Source organism: Zonotrichia leucophrys, chromosome 7 (genome assembly GCF_028769735.1).
Source record: "Zonotrichia leucophrys gambelii isolate GWCS_2022_RI chromosome 7, RI_Zleu_2.0, whole genome shotgun sequence".
Taxonomy (NCBI): domain Eukaryota; kingdom Metazoa; phylum Chordata; class Aves; order Passeriformes; family Passerellidae; genus Zonotrichia; species Zonotrichia leucophrys.
The window spans coordinates 37,810,792-37,824,726 of NC_088177.1; the positions used below are offsets into that span (position 1 = coordinate 37,810,792).

General features: G+C 46.6%; 1 protein-coding gene across 11 annotated transcripts in view; it reads left to right on the forward strand.

Annotated features, from left to right (window-relative positions):
- Positions 1 to 13,935, forward strand: part of AGAP1 (ArfGAP with GTPase domain, ankyrin repeat and PH domain 1) — a 335,965-nt gene that overhangs the window by 107,673 nt on the left and 214,357 nt on the right. For 7 of the 11 annotated variants that reach the window (XM_064719066.1, XM_064719069.1, XM_064719063.1 and 4 more), the window contains exons 3-4: positions 2,788 to 2,875; positions 3,533 to 3,544. In XM_064719066.1, coding sequence (XP_064575136.1) covers positions 2,788 to 2,875; positions 3,533 to 3,544 — 100 coding nt within the window. The remainder of the gene's footprint in view (positions 1 to 2,787; positions 2,876 to 3,532; positions 3,545 to 13,935) is intronic. The other 4 variants (XM_064719067.1, XM_064719070.1, XM_064719068.1 and 1 more) reach the window with 1 other exon arrangement.

Below are 13,935 nucleotides of genomic sequence, written 5' to 3' on the forward strand. Positions count from 1 at the left end.
GCTCGGGGCTGTGAGTGCCCCCTGCCATCCCCTCACTTCTGCCTCATCCTGGGTGCTCCAGGGGCTGAGGAACACCAGGACCATGGCGAAGGGAGAGGTTGTCCCCCTGTACAGGCTGGGAGGTCCTTCATGGGATTATTGTTGTTATTTATCTTTGATTTATTTCTAGAGCCGCTGTGTTGTACCCTTTTGTTTAAAGGGAACAGAAACTGGCTCTGGGAGAGCAGAGAGCCCCCAGGGCTGCAATAAAGGAAGGAGGTGTCTCTCAGTGTGCCTCTGAGGAAAGAACAGCAGTCTTTGCCTCTTTCTTTAGCTTGGTTTCCTTCCAGTGCTCTGAAGGACATTCAAGGCCACCTTGGAGGGGTTTGGAGCACTCTGGGATAGAGGGAGATGTCCCTGCCCATGGCAGGGGGAGGGATGGGATGGGCTTGGAGGTCCCTTCCAGCCCAGACCAGTCTGGGATTCTGTAACTGGTTCCTGCTGATCCAGTACTTGGGTTTTACTTACGAATTTTGATGCTTTTATTGTGGCCAAGAGCTTGGTGAGACCTCTGCCTTTGGTGTTCCTGGGTTCTGTTTGTCCAAATATTAAATGAGGATGTGTTAGGCAGGATAAACATGGGAGACTGTTGAATAAAATCACCAAATTTCTTGCAAAAATATCTGCCAAGTGCAGTCAGGCTCCTCTCCTGGACAGCTTTAAAATGCCAAGTGCCATCAGTACAGTTTCTGATTTTCCCCACCAGGCTTTAGGAGGTGTGGGCAAAGTGGCTGGGGTTTGTTTTACAGCATGTCTGGCACATGGAAATAAATGATTCAGTGTTGCACAAGTCACAACTGAAAAGAGCAGTGAGCTGGAGCTGAATTTTCTCCTCCCTGAGCTGGGTTAGGGTGGTATTTTTGTTCCCTAACATGCTTGTCATAACTTGGTGCATTTCAGACATATCCATAAATAAATGGGGATGACTGGGATTGTTTGTGTGTAAAGCAGGGAGAGAGGAATATGACTGCTGTGAAAACAGGCTGGCATTTTTGTCATGCTGTGGGGGATCAGCCTTAAAGCAAATATTAATGCTGACAAACAGAGAAACCGTATCAGAAGTCAGATTTTTTTTTTCCAGTGTGGAATTTATTGCTCCTACTTTGTAGCACTGTGTCAGAGAACCTGAAGTGCTGTCAAATGGTGTGACCTGGTGTGACCTTTGGGATATTAAAAACAATTAAAATATAAAATTGTGTTCTTGAACCTTGATGTCTTTTAAATTTTGAGGGTCTCTGGATAGAACAAGACATCCCAGCCATGGGATGGTGCCTCTGACTGGACCCCCAGGTTGATGCTGTTCTGTTCTCTCTAGCAGTTGCAGTTTTGGCACGAGTGTACTAGAAAATCAAATTAATTTCCATCTAATCACTTTAAGTGAAAGTTTCACTGGAAAATTGTTGTTTTGCCACTTGTGTAGACCATGAAAAATCCAGTTCAGCTTTCACACACTAAAATAACTGTTTTTCAGTGGTGAATCCTGACTGGCGGGGATTTGTACATTGTTGTAGGCAAAATAAAGAAAAAAGGAAGGAGCTTCTCCTGGGGAAGCTTTGTGTGGAAGGGGAGCTGGTGTCGCTTTGGGGACGAGAGGAGGTGCCGGGGCCAAGCTGTTTGCTCACCCTCAGCTCTCAGTGGGTCTGTGGTGTGAGTGGGAGTAGACAGATGTGCTGCAGCCCATGGGCATGGAATGGAGGGAAAAGGCATTAATGGGAGAGCTTGCTGCGTGTCCTGGGGTGAGGGACACGTGCTGGAGATGTCATTTTCTCCCCGTGACTCATCCCAGCATCCCTCCCTCCCTCCCTCCCTGCCCTGCTGCCCACGCTGTGGGAGCAGCCCCAGGCTGGGGGAATTGGGGTGCCAGCACACCTGGCTGGGTCCCACCAGGCCAGTTCTGCTCAGGAGGGTGCTGTCCTGCCAGCTGGGGCTGAGAAGATGGGGCACACAATGTGCAGCTCGTGGCTGCTGCCTCGGGCCCTTTGGCAATCCAGGCACATCAGCAGAGTTCATCTGCTCTCCAGGGACCTTCTGTTCTGAACCTCTGGTGAGGGTCAAGTAAACAGCAGAGAGCAGAGCAGGCTGGGCTTGTTTCAGAGGGGGGGAGAAGCTTCCATCACCTCCCTCCCCCAAGAAGGGAGCCTTTAAAGGCACGAGCCCCAAATCTCCTCCAGCCCTTGGGCTTTGAGCACCTCCAGGAGAAAACTCGGTGGGGTTGGGCTGAATTGTTTCCCTGGGAGGGTGGGGAGGCCCTGGCACAGGTGGCCCATCCCTGGCAGTGTCCAAGGCCAGGCTGGGCAGGGCTTGGAGCACCCTGGGGTGGTGGAACAAGATGATCTCTGATGTCCCCCCACCCCAAACCACTGCAGTTCATAACCTCCCCCTCATTAAACCCCACACTCCTAACCATCCTAGCTATCTTCTCAGCGGCCCTAGGAGGATGAATAGGACTCAACCAAACACAAACTGAAAAATCCTAGCTTTTTCTTCCATCTCCCACCTAGGCTGAATAGCAATCATTATTATCTACAACCCTAAACTTACCCTGCTCAACTTCTGCCTATACACTGTAATAAATGCAACTGGCTTCCTCACACTAAACACAAAGTTTATTTATCTCTGGGCACATTTTGCTCTGTGTCTGTTGCTTGGGGTGTTATTCCACGTGAAGATTTTGCCAGAAGACCCAGCTTTCTGCAGGGATGGCTTGCAGCTGAGCTCTTTGTTGCTTCCTTCCCGTGTTGCATGCAGGGGATCGTGGGGAACCTGGCGAGCGGGAAGTCGGCGCTGGTGCACCGCTACCTGACCGGCACCTATGTCCAGGAGGAGTCACCCGAAGGTAGGTCCATCCACAGCTCCCAGCCTGCTTTCCCCCCACAAACCACATCCTTGCTCATTTTTGATCATGCAGAAATGATTAAAAAAAAAAAATCCCACGTGCTATTCAAAATGCATGGGGATTTTTGCTTTAACATTCTCCAGAGCGGGCTAAGTATGCACAATAAAATTGTGGATTTTCCATCCTTTAAATACTTTGCTTTGCATCCTTAAATACTTTGGCCCCCAGTGAGTGTCCATGTGGGAATTAGTCCTGATGGAGAGGAGTTGGCTGCTCTCAGTAGTGCTGCTGATTTCACTTGGGCTGTTGAAAGCCTCAGTTATTGTCTGTAGTGGTGGGTTTCTTGTTAGGAGAATAAAAATCTTCACCTAAAAATGTGTAACTTACTTATTGTTTAATATATTAAATATTTGTAGTTTTCAAAAAATGTTTTTATGGCATAGAAAATTAATTTGTACGCTGTAGTGTTTAACATTAATCCCAGTTTATAGCTTGAAATCAAAAATTATCACAGTACCGTATCAAGGTTTATCTTACAGTAAATACTTTTTTGATTATTTTTCTTTATCTGTTCTCCTTATGAACTTTTAAATCCAACTCTGAGACACTGAATTTCTGGTTCCTTCTTTCCCTTACTGGCTGTTCCCTTCTTTGCAGATATGGATGCAGGTAACTATACATTGTCTTCATGGCAGCTCTGGTTTGGAAGGGCCAGATGGTGGTTTCTGTACTAGAGCGTTTTCCCCCCTTGTTTTGTGTATCATTTTGAGTTGTTCCCTTTTGATTTCAAGTCTTTAGTGCATCTCACTGTTGTTGTCTCTTGCTGTAGTTGTCTCTTCAGCAGTAGTTTGTAGTTTCATGCATCTCTGATAACATTTGTTTCTAATTAACTCTTACCACAGGAAGCTGGTTCAGCTTGGTAGTTGACATTTTAACAGCCTGGGATTGCAGTTAAAATGGGAGGAGAGGGGAAGGGAGGGATGGACAAGGAATTTTCCTGTGGAATTGCACTGACACTGAGCTCCTGCAGTTTGTAAGTTTGCCCTGCATGCTTTTGCTGGTTGGTAGCTAGGGCTGACAGTAATAATGGATGGTAGCAATTGAGGCTGTGCACAGAAGTGTGTGTGGATCCTCTTGTGGCTGCTGATAGTGAGAAATGCTGACAGAGGCTGCAGAGGCACTGAGTGCAGCAAATCTTCAGCAAAAATCACTGTCTTGACAGATCTCTTCCTCCACTTCATGAACAGAGGATATTTGGTTTTGGTTTTGGGCTTTTTTTTTTCCCTTGGAAGATTCAAATCTCCTGACTGTTGACAGGGCTAGCCCTCCTCTCCTCCTGAAGGATGAATATTTTAGGTGATATTCCTTGGGAGTGTTGCCATCTGTCCTCTTTGTCTTGAAGGATTTTTATTTACAGTGCTGGAGTGACGTTGGGACTGTTTTTCCTGCAAGGATTAGATGACAAAAGCTGTGTCAAATCATTTCTGTGCACATAAGTGTGCCTGACAAGCCTCACTAATGACACTGTTGCATTTCATTAACAGGAGGAAAACTGGAATAATTAAGAGCTCTGATTTGCCTTGTGAGGGATCAGGTCAAGGTTTCCAATCAAGTCAGCATGAAAGGAAATTCAACCCACATAAATTACCCTCAGTAAACATCTGCAGGGAGGATTTGTGTTTTACCTCTCTGTCAGAGAATCACAGGAGCACAGAGAGGTTTGGGTTGGAATGGCCTTTGAAATTCACTCTGTTCCACCCCTGCCATGGGCAGGGACATTTCCACTATCCCAGGGTGCTCCAAGGCCCCTCCAACCTGGTCCTGAGCACTTTTAGGTCCTTCAGACAAGTCCCTGGAAAACCCTTCATGCTGGAGACCCTTGTGGATCCTCCCCTCTCTCCTTTCCTGAGGGACTATAAATGTGTCAGGCTGTTAAATTGGATAAAGAAGAGGATGCATGTCGGATGTGAAGGTGTCAGCTGCTTGATCAGTTAAGGAAAACCTGAGTTGACTGGCTTGGAATGGCTTCCTAACAGCTAAATTTAACAGGCATCATAAAATCAGTGCCTAATGGGCGAGGTGATGGATATTTGCTTCATGTGCAAGTGGTGATTAGGGCCAGGGGCTGCTATTTCTGCTCTCCTCTGCCTCTAAATGGCTGCAATTACCAGGAAACCTGCCCTGCATCCACATCTCCTGCAGGCCTTGAGGGCTGCAGCATGGCAGGAAATGAATTTGAGCCATGTAAAGGTGGTTTCAGGTTTCCTTCAGCTCTCCCAGGGAGAGATTTCCCTGCGCCCATCGCCACCTCCCCGGCAGGAGGAGGAACCTGCACCTCGCCCTGCTCTTCTCCCTCACTGCCTGCCCCAGTTTTCATTTCTGCGCAGAACTTTTCAGTGCCTCCTGTGTTTGCAACTTGCAAACCTTTGTTTTCTCAAAGAGTAAGTTTTTATTAGGAAGAAAAAGAGCCTTGAGAGTTTTCCTTTGCATATTTAACACGCACTCAGCTGTGCTGCTGAGTGACACGTTTTAAATCAGATGTAAGAAAAGCAGCAATGTGTTACCCTGCTGTCAGGGGGGAATTTCAGTACTCCGGGACTTTTCAGGTTTTTTTCTGTGATGATACAAGAAGGAAATTGTTATAGATACATATTTTAATACTGGCTTTTTGCAAATGTTAAAATGGATTCTATATGTGTGATGTTAAAGTAACTTTGTTATGAAGATTTAGTTTTTATTTCTGTTGTTAATTAAGCTTAGCCATAGTAGTGAAATAGCTGATATAAGTATGAATACCTACTTAGATAACATCTAATAAACATATAAAGAAGACACCCACTACAAATATGCCAAGTATCAACACTCAATGTCTGAAGGCAGTGTAGACCCAAGCCCAAAAACTGGAGGTGATAAGAACAAGACTAAAGAGACTTTTTAAGACTGAAACCATAACCAAAGAATACTCATACTCTAAAAAAAGACCCAAAAAGAAGATTTACTAAACAGTTCTTAGGACATGTGAATGTATTTAAGGAAAAGTTTACTATGCAAAGGACCCTGTGAATATACAACAAGCTGATATAAAAGAAAAAGTATTTAAAGAGTATCCCCAAAGATAACAGTGGGCTCTTAGCTGTAATAACCTTTACTCTATAATCCTTATCTCCTATTATCCTTTTTAAATTTTCACCAGAGAGGAAATGTGTTTTTCACAGAAACGATGGGAGATAAGGAATCCTAGGGATTTGTGATCTTCTAAGGACCTTCTAAGCAATTGGAATAAAAACTGCTTTACCTGCTGAAACAACAAGTGAGCTGTGGGAAATGTTGTGGCTTTGTTTCCCCCATCTAGAATTGAATTCTGCCTGTAGGAGCCAAGTGAGATGTGTGCTGTATTTTGAGACTGAATTGTGTGGTGGAATTTGAGACTGAATTCTTTGCAGACCAAGGTGAACTGGAGTTTACAGGAGTAGTGAGTGGCAGGAGGATTCTGTTACTTGTTTGGTTTTTTGTTTCCAAAAAGCCACAGAGGTGTGAAACACGACTTTAAGGCTTTTCCACATCTCTGGCATGTCTGTGAATATTTAAAGTCATGTCATGATTATTTCAATACTTTGTTTTCCAGTGAGTCTAATAAAACAAAACAAAAAGACAAACTGTGGCCCAGGCTGGGATGACAAAAAAGGAGGTTTTTTCCCTCTGTGTACTCTGGGATATATTTAAGAGTTATATATTCATTTCATGTGGAGTAATTATTTTTAGTGTTTTAAAAAGCATAAAAGCCATCCACCATCCCAAGTAGCTGTTGCAGTCAGGGGAGGTTTCATCTCTCTTTGTGAAGGAACTTACACTAGAAATCAAATTTCCCCCAGTAAAAGATACAGAATAAAGCCTTTAATGTGTTTTTCAGAAAGCTGTGATCATTTACTCTCTTTCCAAATTTGACCTAAAAATATTTTTATGCTGTTTCAGCCTTCACCACATAACTTTTTCAGTGCCACAGTGAGCAGTGTGTCACTGGAGTGGCAGCAATGGCCATGTTTAATATTAAAATACCAAATGAAGTGTCACCCTCAGCCTTCCCTTTGAAGCATGTCATGAAAGTAAGTTGCCAGCCTGTAACAAAAGCATGCATTGATGATCTTCAAGCCTTTTCCAAGCTCAAGGATTCTGATTCTGTCTAGAAATTCCATCTTGAGGGATGCATGTCCGTGTTTTTCAGTTTATCTCGAGTAACTATTCCTGTCTGCTGCTTCCTCAGCAAAGGGTAATTATGCAAGGAGGATTGAGGAAGAGTGCTTTAAAATTTCAGCTGCTGTTGTTCACATCCTCTTAAGAGATTTTCTGCTGGCCACAGAGACCCTTACACAATGTGGATGCAGAAAGTTCAGCCATAATCTATGAACTGGGCTGACCTGCCAGGTGCTTCCATTCAGGCCTGAGCCTGGCCTGCATCCAGGAGTGTGGACCTGCTTCACCTGGGGAAAAAACCCCAAAGGGATAAAAAAAGGGATAAAACCACTGTCCCATGGCTGGATGTGTTCAAGGGCAGGCTTGGGCACTCTGGGGTGGTGGAATGGGATGGGCTTTAAAGGCCCTTCCAGCCCAAACCCCTCTGGGATCTTTCTTTGCTTGCTGGGGTTGTGCTGGGAGATTTACCCTCAGGCTGGCTCAGGGTTTGTGTTTTGGGCTGAACAGAACTGGGCAGTTTGTCCCCTCTGCAGCCCTGGGGCTCCTGTCCCCTTCTCCACAGGGCTCAGGCCGTTCTGCCTGCTGTCAGCAGTCAGGCTCCTGGGGCTCCCACTCTCTTCACAGAAGCCATTGCTATTTTTGTCCAGTTCATATTTCTCAGATACGTAGGAAGGCCATATTTACTGAACACCCCAATTTGATCTTTGATGAATAAAGAGAGGATGTGTCCCAGACTAATCTGTGAGCTCTGTTCTCAGTGAGCAGCTGGCTGCAGTGGGAATGAAGAGCAGAGCAATGTGTCCTGTGAGGATGTGCTTGGTGCTCTCCCTGCAATCACTCATGCCTTTTCCTTCAGCATTTTTTGGAATGCCAGAAAATCCCCATCATACATGTAAGAATTTACACAGGGAGGCTTTGCAAGAATCCCAACATGAGTTTTAAAAAGCCACATAAACCATCTTGTGGTTCTTGGCCTGCAAAACCCGAGGCAGCTGAAATTTTCTGTGCTGGTTTCAGATCCTTGGTGCAGTTTTCAGGAGCCCCCTCAGCACTTGGGGCAGATGAAGGTTTTTTTTGGCCTGCAAACCCACAGGCAGGCTCTATCTCGTGTTCAGAAGCCAGTGATGACTTGGGACATGTGTTTCAAAATTACCTCTTTCCAGTTCTTTGTCTGCCTTTTTGCTGTAATAGCACCAAGTGATTATTTTTATTTGGCATTTCACGCTGACACCCAGCTATAAACCAACACTTGTCTCTTTTTTGATCCCTTTAAAGCACTGCTGCAGAGGGTTCTCTTGGGCTTTTGGAGCCTTTCAGGCTCAGCATAAAAGGGGGTGTTTATGCATTCTGCCCTCTCCCCTCTGGAGCCCTTCCCTCTCCTCACCCTCCTGGGACTGCCTGTGTGGGTTAGAGGGGAAAAAATCCCTTTGAAAACCTCTCTGTTCCAGCTGTCAGCTTGGGGACTGCTTCAAGTGTCACACAAATGAGGGGCTCTGTTAATTAAAGGAAAAAACTCAAGTATTTGCTCTTTAGGAGGTGCTGAGGAAGCAGATTGCCAGGAAAGCTTCCCTTTCAGGTTGTGTTCCCTGAGGGTCCTCGAGGTGTTCTCTTTAACACCATGAATGGCCAGGGGTTTTTGGGAAATGATGTCTGCAGCATTGGTGTGCTGCTCTGAGGGTTGTGTCACTGGGACAAACTGTAAAGCAGATTTATAGAACTGCTCTGACAACTTTAGGCTCTTCACAGGAGTAAAAGTGACTTCTCCCAATAGTGGGTGATGCTGCAAGAGGAAATGGCCTCGAGTTGTGCCCAGGGAGGTTTAGGTTGGGTAGGAAGGAGAAGTTTTTCACCAGAAGGGTTGTCAGGCATTGGAACAGGCTCTTCAGGGCAGTGGGGGAATCACTGGAAATGTTAAAAATTACCATGTGGATGTGGCACTTTTTGGGGACAGGGCTTAGAGGTGGCCCTGGCAGTGCTGGTGGGGTCACACTGGTGATGGGAGAGGGCTTTTCCAGCCCCACCTCCTCTGGCTTTCCATGGCTTTGGGTCTCCACTGCTCCCTGCTCTCGGCTGCTTTTGAAGCCAGTTCAGAGTGGCTCCTGCTGGACCTACCCTGTGCTTTTATTTCTCAAACATTTCTCAAATACTCCTTCTGGATGTATTACAAAATCACAGCCCACTGTTTCACTCTTGATCTCAAAGCCAGGGTTTAATATTTTTCTTTGAGCATGTTCCTAGTTCAGCTTGTACTTGATTTATTATTGTGAGCATTTTTCCCGCCCTTCACTGAATCTGTTGTTGTTATGGGAAGTTGTATCAAAAAGAAATATTCACAGTATCTTGAATTCTCACAGTCCCCTCAATTTGCTGTCACCAGGGGTTTGTTGCCATTTTAGGAAGGGTAAAATTCTGATTATGGTGTAATCTCTGCTAAGTCCAGTTTTAACTTCAGTTGCTATTTGTGATGTAAAAGTGCAGTGAAAGGACAGGTATTAGGGGAGCTATGCGAGTATGAAAAGCAGAGGGGGGTTTGGAAAGATCTGAGATGTGTGCATCAGTGCTTACATTTTGGGCTGTCTTGGTGAGCTGTTTAGGGTTTGTTAGTGCACATTGGGATTTAGCAATTACGTTGGAAGCTTGTGAGGTCAAGCAGAAATTTTGAGCAGTTGAATTTCATGTTAGAGTGAAAGCTGGGATGGGTTTGCCTGGAAGATGAAATGCCTGAGAAGCCAACTTAGAAGGAGCTGCAGCAAAAATAAAGGATGATATTTTAAATCATGGGGCTGCCTTTGTGAGGAACTCTGTTTGGAAAGTGGTGTTTTGGGCTGTAAGTGTATAAAACTGGAAAAGACTGGTGGTGGAAAAGGTGGGAGTGTGCTAAAGTGGGATCACATCCTGCCTGAAGGAGATGACTTGCTGGTTTTTTTTTGTCTCTGACTGCTTTGATAAAAATAAGCTTTTAAAATTAGACTTGTGTATATACAATTAGTGGGTGTGAGGTGTAAGCAACTCTCTGCACCTGCTGTCAGTAAAATAAACCAAGAGAAGGAAATAAAAAAAAAAGATGAAAAATGAGCTATTGATAGAAATGGGAGCAGTGATTGAATTGTGGGTCCTTGTCAGCTTGTGGCTGACAATATCCCTGATATTGGGGAGGGCTCTGGGTGGGTTCCAGAGGAGAGGCCTCCCCACAGGCTCCTGGGGGTTGTTTTTCCTGCCCTTTAATGTGTCAGAAATGCTTCTGAACCAGGAGAACACACACCATGTTCAGCTTTTCCTTGCTCAGTGCCACAGTTCTGGCAGTGGGTGTCTGATAAAGATGGGTTCCTGCTTCTTGTTGGACTCAGGGGTGTCTGAACCCAAGGGTTATCCCTGGAATTGGGATTTGGTGCTTTGCATGTCTGCTCCCACTTGATGTTCTTGCCTGTTTACCTGGGACCATAACAATTAATAACTGGAAAGATGGGAAAAGTATTTCCCTTGCCTAAAATGGGATCAGCACTTTATTTCTTACTAAGAACTCACACCTCTTCTCCCTTCCTAGTCTGCTCCCCTAAATAAGCAGGGTGCACATGTTTATTTTTCTGCCTGGGTGTTTTGCAGGCAGATTTGGGTCCTTATCTGCCAAGGATGCCCTGTCCAGATCAGCACAGGCTGAGGCTGGCGTGGTGACACAGGCTAGGACAGGCTGTCCCCTTCTCTGCACTCTGCAGGAATTCCCAGCTGATTTTCTCTCCTGTGCCAGAGGTTTCTGCCGTCCTGCCCCATCTTTCCACAGCTGCTTTGTCTCCACTTTTGTCCCTGTGGTGCTGCTTTTATTTTTCCCCTCTATTTCTCGAGCTCGTTACAGTCATGTTGAAGTACAATCCAATTTTCTCCCATAATTGCAGTCCCTCCTGCTTCATTATCTAGAAACTAAATAGCCTGTTACTTCCATCTTCTAGGTTATTAATAAAGTGGGTGCAGGAGGGTTGAAACTGCTGCAGAAACTTGGATTACTATCGTGCTGCTCCTTTCAGATGAGTCACTTGATGGGGACAGAGTGTGCCTTACCTCTCTGGCTGCACTCACATTGCAGTGATTTTTTTAAGGCTGGCCCTCTCTAATTGGCTTAGCCCAGTCTGCACTGGCTGTCAGGAGCTTTGCGGTGAAAGTGGAACATGGACTGCTCCTGAGTGAGCCCTGTCCCTGGGTAATGAGGGAATCTTAATTGCTCAGAGGCCGGCTCTGCTTTGTTCCCATTTATCTTGGTGGTTAATCAATCACCTTCCTCTCCTGCTGCTTGAGATAAAACACTGGATCCAGCTCAGCCTGTTTATCATGGAATCCCAGCGCGGTTTGCCTTGGGAGGGACCTTTCAGCTCATTCCATTCCACCCCTGCCATGAGCAGGGACACCTTCCACTGGCCCAGGTATCTCCAAGCCCATTCCATTCCACCTTCCACTGGCCCAGGTATCTCCAAGCCCATTCCATTTCACCTTCCACTGGCCCAGGTATCTCCAAGCCCATTCCATTCCACCTCCCACTGGCCCAGGTATCTCCAAGCCCATTCCATTCCACCTCCCACTGGCCCAGGTATCTCCAAGCCCATTCCATTCCACCTTCCACTGGCCCAGGTATCTCCAAGCCCATTCCATTCCACCTCCCACTATCCCAGAGTGCCCCAAGCCCCATCCAGCCTGGCCTGGGACACTGCCAGGGATCCAGGGGCAGCCACAGCTCCTCTGGCACCCTGTTGCAGGGTCTGCCCAGCCTCACAGGTTTTTCCCACTGTCCTGTCCAATCCTGGAGGTTCTTTGCAGCTTGAGGTAATTTTTATATATTTTTGAAGAGTAAGCTTTTTTCCTAAACAGTTAAAACTCTAAAATTCCATTGATCTCCCTTCAAATGACAGCCAGGTTTTGGAAGCCCATTGCATCTGCCCTTCTGGAGAGGCACTGCAAATGCATCAGTGAGTGCATCTCAGAATTCAGTTGTGAAATGTCATTGCAGCTGCCACTAAAATTCCAGCATTGAACCCTCTTTCCATGGAGTTGCAAGATGATGTATTAGTGCTTCCTTGGCAGTTTTTAGGTAAAGATCAGATTGTAAGATGTAATATTGCATTTATATATGGTCCCTGTGGGGGTACCTTGCTGTAATTGGGTATGGTTTGATATTTCCAGGACCTCTCCATGGATTTCCTGGACTATATCCTAAACCCATTGAGAAAAGCAGATGGTGGGGGTTGAAGAGCTCAGTCTAGGCTGCTTTTGTTGGCTTTTGGGGTTTGTTTTGCCCAGGTAGTCTTTGGAAAGGGGGTCCAGGGCTCCTTTTGCAGCTTCAGTCTTGTGTGGCAGCGATGGTTCCTTGGTCTTTGATCCTCGACCCTGCTCAGCTGCTCACAGTTTCTAAATTGTTGTTTAGCACAGTGGTTGTATTCAGGAAATGCCCCAAATCATAGAATCATGGAATATCCTGGGCTGGAAGGATCACTGATCCAACACAGACACCCCAGCGATCCCACCCTGTGCATCCCTGAGAGCATTGTCCAAACGCTGCTGGAGCTTTGGCAGGATTGAGGCTGTGCCCATTCCCTGGGGAGCCTGGGCAGTGCCCCAACACCCCCTGGGGGAAGAACCTTTTCCTTTTTTAAAATTTCTTTTTCCTTTTAAGGCAATGCTGTGAAAAACATTTTAAAATTAGTTTATTTCAATAAAAAATAACGTGAGTAGCTAACCAGAAGACCGCTATGTGGCCATCTGTTTGAACAGAGGATTTCTGAACGTGTTTCCCTGAAGAGGAGCCAGGTTCTTGGCACTGATGGGGGGAAAGAAAGGGAGAGAACGTGCATGTGTGAGACAACTGGCTGCTGTTGTCAAAACGCACATGTCACTGGGAATATGAAATCCAGGAGCTGCCTGAGTCCTTCAGAGCTGCCTCAGCCCTCCCTTCTGTCTTGCCCTGCCACAGCAGACGTTCAGCTGCTGCCTGTGCCTGTCGTGTGGCCAGCCCCCCGAATTTATCCTTCTCACATGGCTAAATAACTTCATCCCCGTGGCAATTTGCTTGAATAAAGAGCCTGGTGAGCACAGTGGAGCCTGGGGATGCAGCAGCAAAATCAGCGGCTGCTCCGCTGAGCAATTACGCGCTGGAACGGCTCTCGGCGAGAGGAGGGGGTGGCCAGGCTGTCAGAGCCTGGATTAAAGCCTCCATGCCCAGAATTCCCCATGTCATACCCAGCTTTTGTTACAGAGAGCACCTCTGATTGCCAGTGTGCGTGCAGTGTTTAAATTGAATTCCGATTTTCGCTGGTTCGTTTCTGCGCCGATGCCGCGCGCTCGCCTTGCGGAGGGTCGTGCATGACAATGAGATCAGGAAGCTGTGCTTGATCCCCCCTCTATTCCACTTTGTGCTGGGGCTTCAGCCAGGGCTGTAAATTGCTGATGCACAGCGTTTGTTTAGCTTTGTGTTGCTCGAAGCTGTGTATTCACGTGGGGCATGTTACAGCAGCAGTGTGGCCAGGTGCGCCTGGGAGAGCCGGGCTGGTTTGGGGGCTGCCTCATGAGTTTGGGCACAAGGAGGAGATTTGTCACCTGCAAATATCCTGTGCTCATCTGACAACGAGCCTGTGGGAATGGCTACTGTTCTAGCCCTGGAAAACTGGGAATAAGTGCCTTGAAGTGCCCGTGGTGCCCCATCCGTTGGCCACCAGCCGTCCCCTCCCCTGGCAGGTACATCTGGGAGCTGAGCAGCTCCCTCATTAAAAAGCTGCGTGTGTCATAATCCTGATGGGACCAGAGCAAAGGCAGCCACCTCCCCTGGGAGTGGTGCTGTGGGTTTTGAGCTCGTTCTCTGTGTTATGAAGGTCATTTCTTTGTTCTCAGTG